Source organism: Tachyglossus aculeatus, chromosome X2 (genome assembly GCF_015852505.1).
Source record: "Tachyglossus aculeatus isolate mTacAcu1 chromosome X2, mTacAcu1.pri, whole genome shotgun sequence".
NCBI lineage: Eukaryota > Metazoa > Chordata > Mammalia > Monotremata > Tachyglossidae > Tachyglossus > Tachyglossus aculeatus.
The window spans coordinates 3702045-3723971 of record NC_052100.1 but is presented as its reverse complement, the minus strand read 5'-3'; the positions used below and the strand labels follow the sequence as shown (position 1 = coordinate 3723971).

General features: G+C 49.9%; 1 protein-coding gene across 3 annotated transcripts in view; it reads left to right on the top strand.

The window, feature by feature from the left end:
- Nucleotides 1-21927, top strand: part of CTNNA1 (catenin alpha 1) — a 148820-nt gene that overhangs the window by 116121 nt on the left and 10772 nt on the right. For all 3 annotated transcript variants that reach the window (XM_038770589.1, XM_038770587.1, XM_038770588.1), the window contains exons 10-11: nucleotides 7304-7396; nucleotides 14765-14921. In XM_038770589.1, coding sequence (XP_038626517.1) covers nucleotides 7304-7396; nucleotides 14765-14921 — 250 coding nt within the window. The remainder of the gene's footprint in view (nucleotides 1-7303; nucleotides 7397-14764; nucleotides 14922-21927) is intronic.

Below are 21927 nucleotides of genomic sequence, written 5' to 3'. Positions count from 1 at the left end.
AGGACCTGGGTTCGAATCCTGGCTCTGTCACTTGTCTGCTGTGGGACCCTGGGCACATCACCTTCCTCCTTCGGGTGCTAGTTCCCGTATCTGTCAAATAGGGGTTAAGGCTGTGAGCCCCAGGCGGGACATGGACTGTGTCCAACCTGATTAGCTAACCCCAGCGCTTAGTACAGTGCCTGGCACATAGTGAGTGCTTCACAAATACAATTTTTTGAAAAACAGAATAAGCCACCATATCAATATGGCTTTTTGGGCACTGAGCGTTGGGAAAGAATACCCAGGGGAGATTAATGAGCGTCCCTCTTGGGGTGCCCTTTGCAAAACGATTGCCGCAGCAGAAATTCAGAGAGCCCAAGAATCACTGGATATGCAGTAGGTGTGGAGCAGGAGAGAAAAATAATTTCCACAAAGCCTCGCTGCTAATACCATCAATCAGAACACACCCGGGCACAGTACGCATAAAGTCCAAAGGAAACATCTGGTGTTTTGTTTTTTTTTTAAAAATTTAGTTTGTTTTTATACTATTTGTTAAACACTATTCATCCATTCATTTAGTCGTATTTATTGAGCGCTTACTGTGTGCAAAGCACCGTACTAAGCGCTTGGGAAGTACAAGATGGTGACATATACAGTCCCTACCCACCAGCAGGCTCACAGTCTAGAAGGGGGAGACATTCATTCATTCATTCAATCGTATTTATTGAGCGCTTACTGTGTGCAGAGCACTGTACTAATCCCCCTCTCCATCCCCCCGCCTTACCTCCTTCCCTTCCCCACAGCACCTGTATATATGTATATATGTTTGTACGTATTTATTACTCTATTTATTTATTTTTTTACTTGTACTATTCTATTTATTTTATTTTGTTAATATGTTTTGTTTTGTTCTCTGTCTCCCCCTTCTAGACTGTGAGCCCACTGTTGGGTAGGGACCGTCTCTATGTGTTGCCAATTTGGACTTCCCAAGTGCTTAGTACAGTGCTCTGCACACAGTAAGCACTCATTAAATACGATTGATTGATTGATTGATTGATTGGGAAGCACAAGTTGGCGGCATATAGAGATGGTCCCTACCCAACAACAGGCTCACAGTCTAGAAGGGGGAGACAGACGCTGTGCCTCAGTTCCCTCAACTGTAAAATGGGGATGAAGACTGTGAGCCCCCCGTGGGACAACCTGATCACCTTGTAACCTCCCCAGCGCTTAGAACAGTGCTTTGCACATAGTAAGCGCTTAATAAATGCCATAAATGCCCCCCCCTCCATCCCCCGTCTTACCTCCTTCCCTTCCCCACAGCACCTGTATATATGTTTGTACATATTTATTACTCTATTTATTTTACTTGTACATATCTATTCTATTTATTTTATTTTGTTACTATGTTTGGTTTTGTTCTCTTTCTCCCCCTTCTAGACTGTGAGCCCGCTGTTGGGTAGGGACTGTATATGTTGCCAACTTGTACTTCCCAAACGCTTAGTACAGTGCTCTGCACACAGTAAGCGCTCAATAAATACGATTGATTGATTATTATTATTATTATTACTGTGGTCCACCGTAGCCACGTACTCCAGCAGAAGTGGCATATTGACTGCATTTTCCCTAAAGGCTTAGATAACCGACTCCATTGTAGGCAGGGCTCCACGGCAGGGGATGTGAGGAATAGGCCTCAATATCCATCGTATTTATTGAGCGCTTACTGTGTGCAGAGCACTATACTAAGCGCTTGGGAAGTCCAAGTTGGCAACATATAGAGACGGTCCCTACCCAACAGCTGGCACACAGGCTAGAAGGCCTCAATAAGCCTCGAGGAAGATTCTGTAATCGAAGAGGGCTGATCACTGATCAAAGCGGCTACACCCTGTCTGAAATGACCCCATACTGTGTGGAGGATGCCTCCTGCTAACATCTCCTCACAACAGGGTGCCAAAGTTTTGTGCACCCCCCCCCCCCCCATCCTTCGTGTAGCTCCTATTTATTTTGTTAATGATGTGCATCTAGCAGTATTTCTATTGATTCCGATGACTTTGTTCATTCAGTCGTATTTATTGAGCGTTTACTGTGTGCAGAGCACTGCACTAAGCGCTTGGGAAGTCCTAGAAGACCTCAATAAGCCTCGAGGAAGATTCTGAAATCGAAGAGGGCTGATCACTGATCAAAGCGGCTGATCAAAGCGGCTACACCCTGTCTGACACGACCCCATACTGTGTGGGCGATGTCTCCCGCCAACATCTCCTCACAACAGGGTGCCAAAGCTTGTGTGGCTCCTATTTATTTTGTTAATGATGTGCATCTAGCTGTATTTCTGTTGATTCGGATGACTTTGTTCATTCATTCAACTGTATTTATTGAGCGCTTACTGTGTGCAGAGCACTGGACTAAGCGCTTGGGAAGTCCAAGTTGGCAACACATAGAGACGGTCCCTACCCAACTGTGGGCTCACAGGCTAGAAGGCCTCAATAAGCCTCGAGGAAGATTCTGTAATCGAAGAGGGCTGATCACTGATCAAAGGGGCTGATCAAAGCGGCTACACCCTGTCTGAAACGACCCCATACTGTGTGGGCATGTGTCCTGCTAACCTCACAACAGGGTGCCAAAGTTTTGTGCCACCCGGGAATCCTTTGTGTGTCTCCTATTTATTTTGTTAATGATGTGCATCTAGCTTTATTTCTGTTGATTCTGGTGACTTTGTTCATTCATTCAACCGTATTTATTGAGCGCTTACTGTGTGCAGAGCACTATACTAAGCGCTTGGGACTTGACACCTGGCCACATGTTTTGTTTTGTCGTCTGTCTCCCCCTTCTAGACTGTGAGCCCGTTGTTGGATAGAGACCGTCTCTCTATTTATTTTGTTAATGATGTGCATCTAGCTGTATTTCTGTTGATTCTGATGACTTTGTTCATTCATTCAACTGTATTTATTGAGCGCTTACTGTGTGCAGAGCACTGCACTAAGCGCTTGGGACTTGACACCTGCCCACATGTTTTGTTTTGTTGTCTGTCTCCCCCTTCTAGACTGTGAGCCCGTTGCTGGGTAGGGACCGTCTCTCTATTTTGTTAATGATTCATTCATTCATTCAATCGTATTTATTGAGCGCTTACTGTGTGCAGAGCACTGTACTAAGCGCTTGGGAAGTCCATGTTGGCAACATATAGAAATAGTCCCTACCCAACAGTGGGCTCACAGTCTAGAAGGGGGAGACAGACGACAAAACATATTAACAAAATAAAATAAATGGAACAAATATGTGCAAGTAAAATAAATAAATAGAGTAATAAATACGTACAAACATATATACACATATACAGGTGCTGTGGGGAGGGGAAGGAGGTAAGGCGGGGGCGACAGTTGTTATATAGTACTCTTCTAAGCATTTAGTACAGTATTCTCCACATTCATTCATTCAATCGTATTTATTGAGCACTTACTGTGTGCAGAGCACTGTACTAAGTGCTTGGGAATCAATCAATCATATTTAGTGAGCGCTTACTGTGTGCAGAGCACTGTACTATTATTTCTATTGATTCTGATGACTTTGTTCATTCATTCATGCAAGTGACTTGTCCAAAGTCACCCAGCTGATAATTGGCAGAGCCGGGATTTGAACCCATGACCTCCGACTCCAAAGCCCGGTCTCTTTCCACTGAGCCACGCTGCTTCTGTGCATCGTTAAAAACTTTGTTAAATGTGAAAAAAAAAGTGATTTCAGGGTGAATCGTGGAGAAATTGTTCGGGTGAGAGGGTGGGTGGAGTTGGGTTTTGGCGTTGATTGTTTCAGGGGCACCAGGAGCCCGAGGAATGTTTGTCTGTCATTTAAAAATCTGTTTACAGCGTCAATTTCCATACATTTATCTGTTTAAACCGTACAAGCCTCCTTGTGTTGCTAGTCGAAATCTGGGCCAGCAGCCTTGTTACTAAAGGGTGACACATCCTTAACTGCGGCAGGCAACAAACAAAGCTATTATAGTGGGTGTTTTTTCTTTTTTCTTACACATTTATGTACTTGAAAGGGTAGCAAGAAGGAAAATCAAAGGTTATGCCGTTGCCCTTATAGGCTTCGAATTTCCCGACAAGGGCCCCTGATTTTTCAGTTGCCCCCGCTCCGTGTCACCAACTCAGTTTGCGATGTGGGAGCCAGATCAATCATTCATTCAATCGTATTTATTGAGCGCTTACTGTGTGCAGAGCACTGTACCAAGTGCTTGGGAAGTCCAAGTTGGCAGCATCTAGAGACGGCCTCTACCCAACAGCGGGCTCACAGTCTAGAAGGGGGAGACGGACAACAAAACAGAACATATTAACAAAATAAAATAAATAGAATAAATATGGACAAATTAAATAGAGTAATAAATACATGCAAACATATATACATATGTACAGGTTGTATATACAGCTACTGAATTGTACTTTTCAAGCACAGAGAAGCAGCGTGGCTCAGTGGAAAGGAGCCTGGGCTTTGGAGTCGGAGGTCATGGGTTCAAATCCCGGCTCCGCCACTGGTCAGCTGTGTGACTTTGGGCAAGTCACTTGACTTCTCCGGGCCTCAGTTACCTCATCTGTAAAATGGGGATGAAGACTGTGAGCCCCCCCCCCCCCCCCCCCGCCCCGTGGGACAACTTGATCACCTTGTAACCTCCCCAGCGCTTAGAACAGTGCTTTGCATGTAGTAAGCCCTTAATAAATACCATCATTATTATTATTATTACCCGGAACACGGCTAGTAGAGTTGACAGGCCTCAGCCAGCCAAGCAGCTGGTATTCATTGAGCGCTTTCTGGGTGTACTAAGCGTTTGGAGGGGGGTACAATGCAACAGAGTCAGGAGACACGTTCCCTGCCCACGAGAAGCTTACAGTCTGCCATAGACTTCCAAGAATTTAGCAGGGTGCTCTGCTCCCAATAAGCACTCAATCATTTCCGTTATCATCATGGTATTCGTTAAGCATTTACTATTCCCGAAGCAGCATGACTTGGTGGAAAGAGCCCGGGCTTGGGAATCAGAGGCCGTGAGTTCTAATCCCTGCTCTGCCACTTGTCAGCTCTGTTACAGTTATCTGTGCCTCAGTTATCTCATCCGTAAAATCAATCAATCAATTGTATTTATTGAGAGCGCTTACTGTGTGCAGAGCACTGTACTAAGCGCTTGGGAAGTACAAGTTGGACAAGTAAAATGGGGATTAAGACCGTGAGCCCCATGTGGAACAACCTGATAACCTTGTATATACCCCAGCGCTTTGAACAGTGCTTTGCACATAGTAAGCGCTTAATAATAATAATGATGAAGATGGCATTTGTTAAGCGCTATGTGCAAAGCACTGTTCTAAATGCTGAACAAGCACCATTATTATTATTACTTTTAGACTGTGAGCCCAATGTTGGGTAGGGACTGTCTCTATATGTTGCCAATTTATACTTTCCAAGCGCTTAGTACAGTGCTCTGCACATAGTAAGCGCTCAATAAATATGATTGATTGATTGATTGATTACTACCATGGATTGTCTAGTTTAGGGGTCCACAGAAACTGTCACCTCCAATGGTCCCGCCCCAGCCAGTGACATCCCCCTCCACCCTGAACTTTTAGCCATCCACCCTCCGACGCCAGCGAGGCGATAAACGATCCCGGTCTCACTGTTTCTGCCGCTCCGATATTCTCCACCTGCAAGATTTACAGCCATAAGGCGAGGGGGAGATTTCAAAGCAGGGGGGCGGGTGGGGAAGCAATATCATTCTTCCCCATAGGAATTCTGTCTTCCCGGCATGCAGGGGGAAAAGAAACACCTTAGCTCAATTAGGCGGGGGTAACTTGCGAAGTGATCACTTTCTGAGCCGCCCTCGGCTTCCGAGCTGATAAATGATTTTCCTCTTTGCCTTGAGATACCATCTCTGTTGGGAGCAGGTATCTTTTGCGTTTCTGACGGGGACGGCGTCGGGTGTTTCATCTTGCATGTTGTCTTTGAAGTATTTTTTTTTTTCCCCACTGCCTTGTGCTCAAGCGAAGCTGCCTCGTGGCTCAAAATAGCAAGTGTTCATTCACCTGTCAAATGAGACTTGAAGAAGCTCTCAGAATTTTGATTCCCTTCTCCCGAGAGCGGTTTGAAGATGCGGGTCTTGTTTTAAGTTAACCGGCATAGCTCCTTCCCGTCCCTTGTTTTCCCGTTGCGGAAACCCTGTTTGTTTGGAAGATAATTCAGACACTTTTCAATGCACACCAGTTGCAGATTGCCCTGTTCATAGAGGATCCGACGGTCTGCTAAGAGACTAAGGGGTTAGAACCTGGGGAGGGTCTGGTGTTTTAGACTGTGAGCCCACTGTTGGGTAGGGACTGTCTGTATATGTTGCCAGCTTGTACTTCCCAAGCGCTTAGTACAGTGCTCTGCACACAGTAAGCGCTCAATAAATACGATTGATTGATTGATTTTGGAATTGGAACTCGTTGGCAAAGAATTCTACAATGTGGAGGTCCCCCCCATCTCCTCATTGCTGAATTTCGTTAGTCCGTAGAGCTCCTTCATTCCAGAGGATTTGTCAAGCACCTGCGGTGTGCCCAAGGCACCTGGGAGACTTCCTGTTGTGGGTCACCCGAGTGGCGCTGGGTATTCCACTAATGCCCCTAAATGCCAATCCGCTTTCTTTCGTACCGTCACGGAACGATTCAAAGATGGAGAAGCAGGCCCGGGAATCAGAAGGACCCGGCTCTGCCACTTGTCTGCTGCGAGACCCAAGAAGAGCCACTTGGCTTCCCTGGGCCTCAGTTCCCTCATCTGTCAAATGGGGATTAAGATTGTGTTGAGTTGGGTCAGGTGGGTTGTTTCTGTTACCCTAAGAGGTGGTCCTGGATCAGGTCCGTGGACTGTCCCGAAGATGTAGTAGTTGTCGCACTTCCACTGCCACTACAAAATCCAGCTCCCTTCCCCAGCCCAGGCTGTGTCCGCCCACTAAGGGAAGCAAGCAGTTCGAGTGAAATTTCAACACACATTAAAGGAAAAAGCCTGCTTTTATTCCCCCCTACACTTTCTTCCCCCAAAGGCTAGCTAGCGGGTCACTGAATCGGGGGCTGAAATTTTTCCAATAAGCCAACTCTGGAATATGCTCCCTAATGTCAAATTGCTTTCGTTTGACTAGATTGAGCTCTGTACTGAGAAAAAGGAAACGGGAGATTAGACACCACTGGTTTCTGACCTGGAGGGCTCACCTAGTTCCACTTTCTCGTTAAGTGAGCCGTTGTGGGGGGAGTGAAGGAATGCCTTTTTTAAAAAGAAAAAAATCTGAGTGGACCTCTGTGATTTCACTTCCTGGATATAGGTGGCAAATTTGGCCTGCTCCATCTCCAACAACGAAGAAGGGGTGAAACTGGTGCGCATGTCGGCAAACCAGCTGGAAGCTCTCTGTCCTCAGGTAAGGCGCAGCTGGAATTCGGTAAGCTAGTCTACCTGGGAATGTTGTTTTGGAACGGGATGGGTGGGGGAAGCCTTTGGGGATAGCAGTTTGTCTTTGGAAAGACTTGGACAGGACCTTTGTTAAATCCCGGGCCTACAGACGGGTCGGCTGGGAAACCTTGGTCAGGTAATGCGTTTAGCTAAAGTTCCCGGTGGGCGGGGAATGTGTCTCCCAACTCTTTTGCATTGTACGCTCCCAAGCGCTCAGTACAGCACACAGTAAGCACTTAATTCATTAATTTCATTCATTCAGTCGTATTTGTTTAGCGCTTACTGTGTGCAGACACTGTACTAAGCACTTGAGAAGTCCAAGTTGGCAACATATAGAGACCGTCCCTGCCCAACAGTGGGCTCACAGTTTATAAGGGGGAGACAGACAACAAAACATATTAACAAAATAAAATAAATAGAATAAATATGTACAAATAGAATGGAGTAATAAACACGTACAAACATATATACAGGTGCTGTGGGGAGGGGAAGGATAGATTGAGAGCACTCTGAACTTGCCCCGGTGGTGTTAACCGGCTTAATAAGTACGGTCTAACAGCCTCAATGAGCGGGGGCAGGATTACCCCGTTTTTTTCCGGTACCTGGGCAAGCGGGGGGCCTTTGAGTAGGACCGTCCGTTTTCACTGGGCATGGAAAAAGCTGGACTGCCTGGCAACGTGAGTTGAGATCGTAGGAGGAAGGATCGTTCTTCTGTGCCCCCCGGGGTCAGGGCTGGGAGCCAAGGAAGGGGTCCCCCCGCATGGCCCCGCGTTGGCGGCCGCGTGGCTCCGAGGGCCGTGGAAGACGGGCATCGGAGCTGGCTCCCGTCGGGGGTGCCTTCTGGGAAGAGCGAGGATTAGTGTGAATTCAGACGTCTGGGGCGCCCAGACAGAATTGATAAACCACAAAGAATAAATAGATTTGAAACGTCCCGTTCGCTTCTGGGTCAGCCAGCCGGCTCCTGTAAGGAGCCTGACTGGCAAATTTGGCAAGCGAAAGACCCAGGGGGGCGTGGGGTGAATTGCGGGGGCGGGAGGAGATGTCGAGCCCTCTTAAAGTCCTTCTAAGATGGGTTTGGCGGCGGTCCTTTGGGGCAGCATCCATTAGCCCCCACCCCGGGAAGAGGAGGAGCGTTGCTAGCGGGGGATGAGAGGCCTTGGCACAAGCGAGAACGTCACCGCTTCCAGCTCCTCGCTCTCGCTCGGCCCTAAATCCGACTGAGAGGAAATGTAAAACCTTCCGAGCGCTAGCTCCGTCGTTCGGGAGCCCGGGGGAGAGCTGGGGAACCACTGGACGGATTTCAAACGTAGCCTCCAGAAGTGCCAAGCACGAGCATCTGGCTAGGGCTCCCTGCCTCCTTAGACGGAGCCCCGTAGATCGGGAAGAAAGGGCATCTGTAAAAGGAAGCGGGGCCAGGATCTTCCGTCGGAAATTCCACGAGAGCCCCCGCCCGTTGCTTCCGGGATGGGGCGAGGTGCCGCCGAGAGTCCCGGGAAAGGAATTTTCACCAATTGCTGGTATTTACTGAGCGCTTACTCAGTGCAGAGCGCTGTTCTAAGCGCTTGGGAGAGTCCAGTACAGGAGAAATTAGCCTGTAAACACCTCCGCTTCTCGGGTTAGCCCGGCTCTCGGCCCACGGACTTTTGTTCCCGGCGGGCCCCTTTCCTTCTCCTCAGTTTGCAGTGTCCCTCTGCCGCTCATCCATCCTTCACCCCTCACCAGCTAGGGGGGAGGTGGCCTCCTGACATGGTCAGTGGGGCTGGCGCTCTTCATTTTGAACCCCCAGCGTACAGACGGACGGGAGGAATCTCAACGGTGGAGGGCTTCTCTGGGCCTCAGTTTCCTCCTCTGTTAAATGGGGGTTCAGTACCCGTTCTTCCTAATGAGACTAGGAGCCCCATGGGGGACAGGGAATTCATTCATTCAATCGTATTTATTGAGCGCTTACTGTGTGCAGAGCACTGTAGTAAGTGCTTGGGAAGTCCACGTTGGCAGGATATAGAGACGGTCCCTACCCAACAGTAGGCTCACAGTCTAGAAGGGGGAGACAGACAACAAAATAAAACATATTAACACAATAAATAGAATATGTACAAATAAAATAGAGTAATAACACAGTTGTGTCCGACCTGATGATCAATCAGTGGTAATAATAATAATAATGATGGCATTTATTGAGCACTTCCTATGTGCAAAGCACTCTTCTAAGCACTGGGGAGGTTACAGGGTGATCAGGTTTGTCCCACGGGGGGCTCACAGTTTTAATCCCCATTTTTACAGATGAGGGAACTGAGGCACAGAGAAGTTAAGTGACTTGCCCAAAGACACACAGCCGACAATTGGCAGAGCCGGGATTTGAACCCACGACCTCTGACTCCAAAGCCCGGGCTCTTTCCACTGAACCATGCTGCTTATTGAGCGCTTACTGCGTGCAGAGCACTGCACTGCGCACTTGGTAGACAGAGTCAGAAGAAGCATTCCTGCCCATAAGGAACTTACAGTCTAGTTGGGGAGGGCAGACATTAAAATCAATTCCATTTATGCCTGCGAGTGTTATGGCCGCTTCTTGCGAGGAAAACCTCCTTGTCCGTTAATGCGTCACTTTTCCCCATTTCCCTCACTTCACCTCTTCTCCCCACCCCAACATCCCTCCCCGGCCTCCGGGAGCCTTCTCATTTAATCACCACGGCAGCCCGGACACGTTGAATTTTCCGCTGTCAAAGATAACCTTGGGAACGTGAACTACCTGTAGTCTTTTTGAAGACGAGGCGGCGAGTGGACGGGGATTTGGGGGTCGGCCCCTTCCCCCTGCTCCCGTTCTGTTTCAGACCATTTCCATCCACCGCCAAAGGAGAATCCGGGACAGATGAAAGCTCCTTGCCCGTTCCATTTCCCATTCCCGCCGGTCAGTCAGTTCTACCCGCGGAGCCCTACAGTTCAGGGTTACCTGTTGGCGGTGCCCAACGCTTTTCGACTTTTTGTCTGTTTCTTATGTTTCCCTTGCTTCTGGGGACGGCCCAGCTCTCTTCCTGGACCCAGTGGTTAATTCGAACGATATTCAATTATTAAAGCCGTGTTAGAGCATCCTCTGAAGACTACTGTAGGAACGAATGAAAGCAGAAATGGGAAGATCATTGGGCGGGGGGGGTGGTAATCGATTGAGCCATGGTATTTAAGAATAATAATAATGGTACTTGTTAAGCACTTACTATGTGCCAAGCACTGTTCTAAACACTGATAGATACAAGTTAATCAGGTTGGACACAGTCCCTGTCCCACATGGGGCATCCAGTCGTCATCCCCACTTTAAAAATGAAGGAACTGAGGCCTAGAGAAGTGACAGACCAGCGCCTGGCATATAGTGAGCATTTAAAAGATCCGATAAAGAAAAAAATGCTCCGGCGCGTCTTGTCGCTGCCGCCAGTTCAGTTCTCATCCCAGGTTCGAGGTGGGCCCCGACCCGCAGACTCACCTCAACTCTTCTAGGTTGAAAAACGGGGCGACGGGAACGTGGGGACGAAAGAGATCCGTAGAATCAGGGTGTTGGAGTAAAGTGTGGTGGGGCGTAGAGCCCCGGCTGAGGCCTGGTGGGGAAAAAAAGGAGAAACGTACATAGAGCTAAGTCGATCGCTTTTCAATCTCCCTTCTTGCCCTGCCGAACATCGGACGGGCTCACAGTCTAGAAGGGGGAGACAGACGCTGTGCCTCAGTTCCCTCATCTGTAAAATGGGGATTAAGACTGAGCCCCCCGTGGGACAACCTGATCACCTTGTAACCTCCCCAGCGCTTAGAACAGTGCTTTGCACATAGTAAGCGCTTAATAAATGCCATTATTATTATTATTATTATCGGAGGGATTTCGTCAAGCTCCCGTCCCCTTTCCTCTAGTAGTGGAACCATAGCCGGGCTGATTGACGTTTCCCGGTCACTAGCCCGCTCGTCGAGTCTGGGTAAATAAAGCCAGCGGCGGGCACCTCTTCGGACGACTTCCGAACCGCGGAAAACACACAAACTCGAAGGAGATTTGGGGGAAACTGGGTCTTTTCCAATGAGCCGTTTCACCCTCATCAGCACTTTTATTTTTAACGTCGCTCGATCCCCATTCGGTTTGGAAAGGCTCCGGGAGCGACAATGCTTTCACGTATCATCCGAAACAGATGGTAACATACGCTGATCACACCTACTGAGCGTATTTATATAAATGATCGTAAAGCTCCGGGGGGCGTTGGGGGGGTTCATATGGAGAGTCTAGTAAATTCTAATGGAAGCAGTCCCTTTGATCCACGGGTGCGTGAAGCTCAGACAATGGAAATTGTGCTTCGATTTTTGCTATCCTCCGGAGCGATGAGGACTCCGCTTGGCCCCACGCGAAGTGCTCGGTAAATAATAATAGTGGCATTTGTTAAGCGCTTACTATGTGCAAAGCACTGTTCTAAGTGCTGAGAGGGATACTAAGCAGCGTGGCTCAGTGGAAAGAGCCCGGCCTTTGGAGTCCGAGGTCATGGGTTCAAATCCCCGCTCTGCCAGTTGTTAGCTGTGTGACTTTGGTCAAGTCACTTCACTTCTCTGGGCCTCAGTTCCCTCATCTGTTAAATGGGGATTAAGACCGTGAGCCCCCCGTGGGACAATCTGATCACCTTGTAACCTCCCCAGCGCTTAGAACAGTGCTTTGCACATAGTAAGCGCTTAATAAATGTTGTTATTATTATTACTAGTTGACCACATTGTCCCACGTGGGGCTTATAGGCTTAATACCCATTTTACAGATGAGGTAACAGGCTCAGAGAAGTTAAGTGACTTGCCCACGGTCACACAGCAGACGTGGGGGAGCCAGGATTAGAACCCGTGACCTCTGACTCCCAAGCCCGGGCTCTTTCCACTGAACCACACTGCTCCCCTCGAAAGTATTTAGCGAATGCTTCCTATGTGCAGAGCACTGCCTAAGCGCTTGGGAAAGCTTTTTGGATTTTTTTTTAGTGGTATCTGTTAAGCACTTACTGTAGTAAGCGCCGGGGTAGATACAAGCTCGTCAGGTTGGACACAGTCCACGTCCCACATCGCGCTCACAGTCGTCATCCCCGTTTTCCAGATGGGGAAACTGAGGCCCTGAGAAGGGAAGTGACTTGCCCGAGGTCACACCACAGACAGGTGGCAGAGCCGGGATTTAGGACCCAGCTCCTTCCGATTCCCAGGCCCGGGCTCCATCCACTAGGCCGCACTGCCTCTAGCCCAGCCCCGCTTCTACACCTCTTTTAGATCTCTTCCAGGTCTCCTCTAGATTTCCCCGGTGGTTGCCCGGGCTTTGGGGAAGACTGGGAATTCTCGGGCGCTGCCAGCTCAGCTCCCATTATGCGACAGCGTGGAAATGCTGCAGTGACAGTAAGGAAGGGATTTGACCCTGAACACTGAACCCAGGAACCATGAATCACGCTCAGGAAACACTAAGGTCGTAGTCCATAGCAATCGCCCAATGAATTACTGAATTTTTTTTTTTTTAATCATCTGGCCCACATTCAAAATCTGCATGCTCGGAGATGGTATTTTTTTTTTCTTTGCCAGTGTTTTATGCCCTTTAAAATCAGGGGAAAGTTAAATAACGCTATGGCTTAATAATTCATTTTTCCGTCCTGGCTTGTGCCCCGCACGTCGGAGCGGATTCAAACGCGGTCCTTCGACCCTGTGGCCTGTTTTAATTGAGCGCCCTTTCCGGGGGAGTTGTGAAGACCGGAGGCCTCTATTTAGCTCGGTTTCTTTTTTCCTCAAGACACAAGTAGACGAGAAGCCGCCTCACGGAGAGCTAGCCATTCTTTCCCTTCTCCTTCCCCTCATAGATTTCTCCTTCCCTTCCTTGGGGGTTCTTGGCTTCCGACCATGCTGACCTTGGGCCCGTCGAGGACGGTGGCAGGCTTTGGCGGCGTGGTTTTCGAGCCTCACAGGACCCCCCGCCGTCTCGGATGTGGGATGCCCAGCCCCGGGATCTCTCTGATCCCCTACTAGAAGGGGAGCTGGCTGTAGTCTTGGGGAGGCTACGGGACTTTTCAGGGCGAGATTTAAGGGGGACTGGTGTTCAGATTTGGCGTAAAGCTCCTCCAGGCAGCGGCCCCCTGCCCTGACCTGTCTTCTGTAGGCCTTCCCAGACTGAGCCCCCTCCTTCCTCTCCCCCTCTTCCCCCTCTCCATCCCCCCTCCATCCCTTCCCCACAGCACCTGTATACATGTATATATGTTTGTACGTATTTATTACTCTATTTATTTCACTTGTACATATCTATTCTGCTTATTTTGTTAATATGTTTTGTTTTGTTCTCTGGCTCCCCCTTCTAGACTGTGAGCCCACTGTTGGGTAGGGACCGTCTCTATATGTTGCCAACTTGCACTTCCCAAGCGCTTGGTACAGTGCTCTGCACACAGTAAGCGCTCAATAAATATGATTGATTGATTCTGGGAAGGGCCCCGACCAATAACACATCCTCCACCCGGCCCCTCACCCTCAGAATGGGGAGGTCATTTCGGTTGTCCCACTGGGAACCTAAAAATAATGTGTGAGACCGGTGAGAGGCACCGCACCCCCACTCGTTGCCTTCTGCTTTCGGGTTTTCTGTCGCTGGGCAGGAGCTTGGACATTCATCCATTGATGTATTTTATTGAGCAAAGCATTGTACTAAGCACTTGGGAGAGTACAATATAAAAATAAACAGACACATCCCCTGTCTACAACTAGCTTACAGTCCAACATCCATCTCCCTTTCTGCCGAGTGCTTTTCTTTCCCCTCCAGTATGGTATTTGTTAAGTGCTTACTATGTCAACTTCAAAGACTTATCTCCTCCAAGAGGCCTCCCTCTTGGCCGGCCCATGGCGGGGGTGCTGGCAGGAGTGAGTCACCGAGCCAGAAACGACTCCTCCCTCCGGGAGGCTAGGAATGGGACAAGCTTTTCCAACCGGGGCTGTTGGCCGGGATGGGGAGGGCTCCCATTTGCTCCCGAGTATTAAAGCCACCCTGCCGTTGGAGAGCGAGACTCGCTCTCTCTGTCCCTCTTATCTGAAACGAACCGTCTCTGGCAGGACAGCGGGGAGCCAGGAACACATCCAGGAAAGGTCTCCATTTGATCACCGTACTCCGTGGGGTTTCTCCAGCCGAGCGAGGGTTTAAAGCAGAACCACAAAAGCTTCGTTTCCAGACTAGTGACCCGCACAGATGGGCTGGCAGTAGCCAGACTTTGGTTTTGGGGGGCCGGGCCGAGCAGGGCAGGGTTCCACGTCTCCCCGGGGTCACTGACCGAGCTGGGTTCAGCGTTACCGGCGAGAGCGAAGGCGTGAACTCGGACGTGTGTTGCAGGTGATCAACGCGGCCCTGGCTCTGGCCGCCAAACCCCAGAGCAAACTGGCCCAGGAGAACATGGACCTCTTCAAAGAACAGTGGGAGAGACAGGTTCGGGTGCTCACCGACGCCGTGGACGACATCACTTCTATCGACGACTTCCTGGCCGTCTCAGGTAAGGTGGCCGGGCGCTGGGGACGGCGGGGGGGGCCTACTCTGTAGTATCGACCCCTCCTGATCGTTGGATCCGGTTACCCAGCACCCAGGGAGCACTCGGTAGTCTGGGTCATTGTGCGGGTCGGTAGCCACGCAGCCTCGATGTCTAGGCTGGTAAATTCCCCTTGAAGGCCAGTGGGAACCTCAACACACTTTGGGCTCATGCGTTATACATGTGGTATGGAAGCGCTTACTGTGTGTCGTCCACGCCGGGGTAAATACAGGTCCACCAGGTTGGGTGCAACCCCTGTCCCACGCGGGGGCTCCCAGCCCACGGGGAGGCTGGACAGGTATCAGATTCCCATTTCGCAGTTGAGGAAACCGAGGCCCAGGGAAGCGAAGCGACTTGCCCGGGGTCTCCCAAGTCTCGTGGCTCCCAAGCCTGGGCTCTTCCCACTGGTCGCTCCTCAAATCGAAAATACATTTGGCCATCCCACCCCGAACCTGCGCCGTCTCCTCTGGTCTTGGAAGCTGAGTTGGGTCAGACTCGGTTAGTACGTGGGTGGGAGACCAGTTGGGAAGCCCGGCTGCTGTGGGCCTTCTCAAGATCGTAAGCTCTTTGTGGGCAGGGAACGTGTCTTCCAACTGTTATAATGTACGACTCGAAGGGCTGCACTCAATAAATACAGTTGCTTGATTGATTGAAGAAAAGCAACAGCTCAAAAATATCATGAAAAAACCCTAAAACCCTGTCTGTGGGACAGATGTTCAGTTCTGACCTGTCACGTTTCCCCCGGCCAAGCCCCCCACCGCCCTGTTCCTATCGGACTAAATGATAGCAATTTTTCATCCTTCCTGCAAACACGTCTCAGCCCCCACATCACCCTTCTTTAACCACTGACTTTTCTAAAGGCTTCTGTCTGCTTGACTTACCGACAGAAAGCAGAGCGGAAATATCTTTAAGTGCCACTTAATTATGAGCAAGGGAAAATAAATCTGGGTAATTCCCATCACAAAAACAGTTGATTTCATTATGTAAACATAAACCGGTAGCGACAGAGTAAATCGCATTCCTATAGAAAAATTGCTCCGACAAATGCAATTCATCGTCTTTGCCTCATTGAGCTAAATCTCAATCCCGTCTCCCCGGAGTCCGGTGAACGCGAGTGCGTTTCCCACGTCTCCGAGGAGACGTGCCCCGGGGCTTCTGGGATTCACCGGCCCGCGTCCCGGCCGGGTAGGGGAGGGTGAGCGGATTTGATGCTTTTGAGCCGGTGGAGCTACCTGGATCCGTGGCCGAGAACCCGAGAGACGAAAATGGAAGCCGGCCTGTCAGGCTCTGCACACAGCCCTCCACCAGCGGTGACCTACATAAGGTTTAGAGTACATTTCCGTGTACCTCGCTTCCGATTTCCCCTCCGGCTCCCTATGGCAGACCTGTCTTTGGTTTCGCCCCTGTGGGAGAGAAGGGCCCAACTTTGAAATATTAAAATACTTTAAAAAAAGAGAGAAGAAAAGTAACCCCCCCAACCCCCTCCCCAATAAAATTAAAAAAATAAACCGCAATGCTACTGACAAGCTGCAGGTACTGTTTTTTTTCTTCCTTTTTTCCCCCTCAATTTCTCATAAGCACATCTTTTTGCAGGTGCCAAAAATGCAGCAGTAGCTTTTTTGGGAAATCTCGGCCTTCTGTTGTTGTTCCAGCAAAGCACTGAATTGTTCTTTTCCTTAGATTTGGACAAAAACACGCCACCTTCAAACACACAGTTTTTAATAAGATGTAAACGAAGAAGACTCTGAAATCTAAATGAAAAGCCCTCTTCCACTTCCCCATAATATTTATTTCCTGTCCTTTTTTTCCTATGGACAGGCTTATATTCGTATCTATAGGGGAAAAAAGGATATATATATGCACACACTCTCTCTCTCTTGGAAATTTCTGTCTGCAGAGGGCCTGATATGATAGGATCTCCTAAGGCAAAATGGAACTAAATAGAAAGAAATGTTCTCAGGCAACCATCCTGGAATTATTGAGAACTAAGTGAATCCTCCCAAGAGTGGAGTGAAATTACAGCATTACCTTTAGGGCAGACACCCCAAAACCCAATTCAAAATCCCAGCTATACCAAAGAGAAATTGAGCTCTTCGGGAAATATGTAAGTTTAGTCTTGGGTGTGTTACAGTTCTTTTTTTCGCAGGTACAGATAATGTGAAGAAGCGTGACTAGATGGACTTGCTGAAGGGAAAAAAAACTGCAAAATTCTGCAATTTAAGAAATAGCTAGGAGAAAAATGAAATTTCGCTTGGCTCGGTGATTTCTTTTCCCCCTTCTCTCCAGCTCTGGGTATCAGTCGCATTTAGTGGAACGTCATACCCTGTTGACCTTATGTGAAGGGGCCCAGAGTGGGTTTTTTTTCACTTTTTAGTATTTCTTAAGCACATATTACGTGCCAGGCACCGTTCTAAGCACTGGGGCAGATACTAGATAATCAATGCCCCCTCACACCCCGGCGCTCACAGTCTCAATGCCCGTTTTACAGATAAGGATGAGGCCCAGAGAAGTGAAGTGACTCACCTAAGGTCATACAGCAGACAAGTGGCGGCACCAGGATTAAAGCCCTGGTCTTTCCAACTGTCAAGCCTGCGCTATATCCCCTAGGCCGTGGGGCTTTTTTGAGTCGGCAAACGCCGCTCATGCCAACGTCAGGCCCTCTCCGGGTCCGTCAGGCCGCGATTCAGTGCGGACAGAATGGCCCCTCTGTCATCATCAATCATCATCAATCGTATTTATTGAGCGCTTACTATGTGCAGAGCACTGTACTAAGCCTCTCTCTGAAACGGGCAGGTCGCCCAGTGATAATGGGAACTGAACGGAATCGCCTCAGCGTAGCATTTCCGAGCGGTGCTACCACCCTCGGGGGATCTGGGCAGGTGGGTCCAGAGCAAAGGAAATTCCCAAGTCGCATCCGTGGTGGTTCCCGTCTCAGAACTCTGGACTTTTTTCCTCTGCTGAAGGATCACCGCTTTCCCCCCACGGCCACCCTCCAAAGAGAGAGGAACACTTAGCTGCTTATTTCATTCAATCGAGGGAATTCATTTGTTTATTCATACGGTATTTCGTAAGCGCTTACCGTGGGTCGATCGGCGTTTTAAGCGCTGGGGTCGATAAAAGCGAATTAGTCCCTGTCCTGCATGGGGCTCGCAGTCTAAAGTGGGAGGTAGAACTGGCAGAACTTGTATATACCTGTATATATGTTTGTACGTACTTATTACTCTATTCTATTTGTACATATTTATTTTATTTTGTTAATATGTTCTGTTTCGTTGTCTGTCTCCCCCTTCTAGACTGTTAGCCCGCTGTCGGGTAGGGACCGTCTCTATACGTTGCCAACTTGGACTTCCCAAGCGCTTAGTACAGTGCTCTGCACACAGTAAGCGCTCAATAAATACGATGGAATGAATGAATGAACTTCCCCCGCCGTCTTGGGCAGCAGGGGACTTCTGCGTTGGGAATAGGAAAGGATAATCCTGGCAGCGCTTACTGTGCGCCAAGCACCGTCCCGGGCGCTGGCGGGAGATCCGAGGTGATCGGGTCGGGCCCAGTCCCCCGTTCCCACAGCAGGGTACCGAACTCGCCCCCTACATTTTACAGACAAGGAAACCGAGGCCCAGAGACGTGAAGGGGCTTGTCCAAGGTCACACGGCAGACAAGCGGCAGAGCCAGGATCAGAACCCAGGTCCCGGGCCCCTTCCGCTCGGACACGCCCGAGTCGGATAGAATTGCTGCCCCGTTCGGGCCACGGAGCGAGTAGCGTCCCTGGCTCGTCTTCCTCCTCGATCGTCATAATCACCTCTGTTTCTTGAGGGGTTTCTTCCCCTAAAAAAGTCTTCCCCCTCCCCGGGGGCTCCAGAGAGGGGTTCTTGGGGTCCCTTTCACCGTCGATCTCACCCCTGCCGGCGCGTCATCCTGCGGGGCCCAGAGAGGTGACAGTGTCGATGGTGTCGGTTAATCGCCCGCTGTGTTGAGCGCATCGGATCATGCTCTGAGAGAGAGAATGCACAGGCAGGGATTAAACACTCCCCTCCTGGTCCTTTCCCCCCATCCCTCGGGGGGCTCCCGATCTCCCAGCCGACGAGCCCGCCTCCCCAGAACGCCCGACCTGCCCTCTCCCGCGCCGTCGCCCCGTAAACCCAGGAGGGCATCGAAGACGCCAAACCGAGAATACATTTCTATTGACCGAACGCTTAAGGGGAGAGGTGTGAAATTTGTCCAAGTGATAGAGACTGTTTGAATTTCACCCGAACCGTTATTTGACAACGTTTTCCATATAAATGCAGTTGACGTCGGCATCCGTTTAGGGCTGCGTGCCGGAATTTTCGTTTATTTGTCCCAAATAAAAGATTAGCGAGATGGGGAGTTGGTGCCGGGTCTAATTGGGGAATAGTAAATCCCCACCCCCGTCCCAGGACGCTCTGATGAATGAGGGATATGCAGAGTGAAAAAATCCTTTGGGCAGCGTAACAGCATCGATCTCTTAACGCTGTCCCTTCCGTAGAGTCACCGTGCCCAAAGCGGTTGGACAGAATTGGAAAATCGATAGCTGCTAAATAGGAGGGAGATCATTATCCTTTCTTTGCCCGGGAAAATTCTCAAAATGAATGAGTCGGGAACAAGAATCCCCAACGGTCGATAACGTCCAGGGGTGGGGTCCGTCACGCCGCCGAAAGAGTCCTCCGAAGCCCAGGATTTTCAGCAGCTCCTCGGAGCCTCCTAGACAGACGGTCGGGACTGGTACCCATTGACGGGGAAACCCGGGTGATAAGGCATGGATTTATAGCTTGGAAGTGCTGGCCCCACCATCGTTCCGCGATCCGCCCTATCCCGTTCTCCTCGAAACGCGGTTCTCCTCCTCTCGGCGTTTATCGGGTGTGCGTGGAGTCGGGGATCGGGGACAAAACCGGCCGGGCCCCTCATCATGGGAAATTTCCAGCGACCCAACCTCAGCTGTTGGGTCGGCCCGTTTCTGCGGAATGGACGGGTGTCCGGCGTGTCGGTCTTTGCAATGGAAGGCGATTGGTTTTAGGAACTCCCCCCTTCGCCCCTTTTGCCCATCAGCAGCCAGTTCTCTCCACCCCCTCGCTTTCCCTCTGATCCGGAATTGCCTTTTGAGCGGTTTTGGATTTTTTAGGAAAGCCCCCTCTCCTGCTCTCCCCTCTTCGCTTATCCCTTCATTTTTGTATAATCGCCCCTCGGGGATCCCACGTAGGTTTCGGCCCTCGTCACGGCGGGTGGCGGAGACGTGGATCATCATCATCATCAATCGTATTTATTGAGCGCTTACTATGTGCAGAGCACTGTACTAAGCGCTTGGGAAGTACAAATTGGCAACAATTTGGATGTTTGAATCGCCCTCATTCTGGCGCGAGGGAACGCCGCTTAGGTGGCAGAAAGAGCGAGGGAGGGAGATAGGGAGCCGAGGACGATTCTTCATTAATTTCCCCCGCTTCTGCCTCGGTCTGAAAGGCTGGAGTTTTTGGTAACGGAGAGGCGAGAACAACTACTTTACCCTTTAACTTACCCTTTTCAGCTCTGCCCTGAAAAACCGTTAACCTTTGTGCCTCCGACTCGCACTGTCACTTCATTTCTGCCTTCCCTCCCGCCCTCCTCTTCTTTCCAGTACCAGCATTGCAGTGACTTTGGCTTCTTCGGTACGTCCGAAGCGTCCCCAACCTGCCGCCGGCCTTTTCCCCCATTAGGAATCCCAAGTCGTCTTGAGTTTCGGGAGGCTAGCCAAGACCCGGGGGCGGGAGAGAGGGGGAAAGAGTCAGCCGCAGAAGGATTTCAGCTTGACGATGTTGGTTTGGAAACTCATTCGAACCCGTGAATGCAATGAGCCCTCTGCATCTGACGGACGCGGGGCTGGGGGAGGATCTTACCAGGCATTAACTTGGGCCTAATGGAGGCTTAAGAAACTGTGCTTTATCGCATTTCAGGGACACCAGCTGTAGCTCAGGTTGGGGTGAGACTTATTTTCATTCCAAGCTCCTGAAAAGAACAATTACCGACCTTCTGCTTGGGCCTAGTTACAACTTGTCCGTGGCTTTATTGGTGAAGGAATTTATTCCCTGCTAGTTTCCGTCATAATTCAGCTACCCGGAATCCAGCCCTTCTAGCTTGGCCCGGTATGGTTTCAGCTCGGGGCCCCGATGTGAAGCGTTTCTCGATCGCTTTGTCCAGACAAAGTGGAAAGAGCCCGGGCCAGATCATCATCATCAATCATCAGTCGTATTTATTGAGCGCTTACTGTGTGCAGAGCACTGTACTAAGCGCTTGGGAAGTACAAGATAGCCGGAGGACCTCGGTTCTAGTCCCAGCTTGGCCACTTTCCCGCTGTGGGGCCTTCCTTGGACAAGGCTCCTCTGTGCCTCGGTTTCCTCGTCTGTAAAATGGGGGTTCGGCCTACTCCCTCCCCCTCAGACTGAGCTGCACGTGGGACGGGGATTGCGTCCGACCTGATTGTCTTGTGCTTAGAATGCTGCTTGACACTGTGACACTTTTGACGCTTGACACTTTTAGACTGTGAGCCCACTGTTGGGTAGGGACTGTCTCTATATGTTGCCAACCTGTACTTCCCAAGCGCTCAGTACAGTGCTCTGCACACAGTAAGCGCTCAATAAATGCGATTGATTGATTGATTGACACGTGGCACTTGACAGATGATCGCAGCTCTTATAGTTATCTTTATCCACTCCCTGTCGAATGAGCTGCTTATCAATAATAATAATAATAATGATGGCATTTATTAAGCGCTTACTATGTGCAGAGCACTGTTCTAAGCGCTGGGGGGATACAAGGTAATCAAGTTGTCCCATGTGGGGCCCACAGTCTTAATCCCCATTTTACAGATGAGGTAACTGAGGCTCAGAGAAGTTAAGCGACTTGCCTTAGGTCACACAGCAGACAGGTGGTGGAGTCGGGATTCGAACCCATGACCTCCAACTCCAAAGCCCGTGCCCTTTCCACT